Source organism: Octopus sinensis, linkage group LG20, assembly GCF_006345805.1.
Source record: "Octopus sinensis linkage group LG20, ASM634580v1, whole genome shotgun sequence".
NCBI classification, from domain to species: Eukaryota; Metazoa; Mollusca; class Cephalopoda; order Octopoda; family Octopodidae; genus Octopus; species Octopus sinensis.
The window spans coordinates 21948139-21949159 of NC_043016.1; the positions used below are offsets into that span (position 1 = coordinate 21948139).

Consider the following 1021-nt stretch of genomic DNA (forward strand, 5'->3'; position numbering starts at 1 on the left):
TCACTTGTAGAGGTGGATGATGGAGCCGTTCTTGAAGTCTTGAGGCACTGTCTCGTACATCCAGATGAGCTGAAACAGCTGGTGAATTTTCCTGGTCAGGGCCATACCACCTTCTTTGAATACTTCAGCTGGGATGGAGTCCAGACCAGGTGCTTTGCTACTGGACAGTAGGCGGCATGCTTTCTGAATTTCTTCCAAAGTTGGTTCAACGTCCATTGACTCCTCAACGGGGACTTGAGGTAGCCTATCAATGGCTTCACCATTGATGGTGGAAGGCCTATTCAGGACGCTATCGAAATGTTCAGCCCATCTCTCTAATACCTTTTCCTTGTCGGTGATCAGTGTTGCCCAGTCAGCACTAAGGAGGGGAGACAGTGTTCTTGCAGTAGTAGGGCTGTAAACTTCCTTCAAGCTGTCATAGAAATTCTTCATGTCATTTCTGTCTGCAAAGCCCTGGATCATGTCTGCTTTGCTGCTAAGCCAGGAATCCTGCAACTTCGCTTGGATTTTGCTCTGTACAATCCGCAGTCTGTCCTTCTTTGAAACTGGCTTAGGGTCAGTGAGGCGAGCTTTGTAAACACGATGTTTTTCCTCTAGTAGTTGCTTGATCTTTTTGGTAATCAATCGTCTGACATGCAAGCTATGTGCCCTTCCCAGCGAAGCTGAGAATGCATCAAGATGGTATGGATGCTGGGCAGATTAGCATGTATTAGTACCTCGGTGTCCAGGAACCTGTCCTGCCACTTTGTATGAAAGTGGTTCAGCTTCCTGGCATGATGCTGGTAGACCATCCAGCATTCGCAGCTGTAAAGCAGCGTTGTGAGAACAACAGCCCGGTACACCTTGATCTTTGTCATGATGGTGATCCCCCTCCTGTCCCAGACAGTCTTGCGTAGCCTACAAATAGCTACTAGGAGCCACAAATGAGAGCTGAGTGCAGGTGGGGACCAAGACGGATCAACTACTCCGAGGAGGAGCACGACTGTTGCCCCGTCAGAGGTACTACGCTTCCTGTACACCC

At 49.1% G+C, this 1021-nt stretch overlaps 1 protein-coding gene across 1 annotated transcript; it reads right to left on the minus strand.

The window, feature by feature from the left end:
• Positions 1 to 462, minus strand: LOC115222490. Its single transcript, XM_029792718.1, has one exon. The coding sequence runs from the start codon at positions 460 to 462 to the stop codon at positions 1 to 3; it is 462 nt and encodes a 153-aa protein (XP_029648578.1).
• Positions 463 to 1021: the final 559 nt, after the last annotated feature.

What these genes read in the sequence shown, in the direction of transcription:
- LOC115222490 (XM_029792718.1), bottom strand. Translation starts at nt 462, where the DNA reads ATGATCCAGGGCTTTGCAGACAGAAATGACATGAAGAATTTCTATGAC.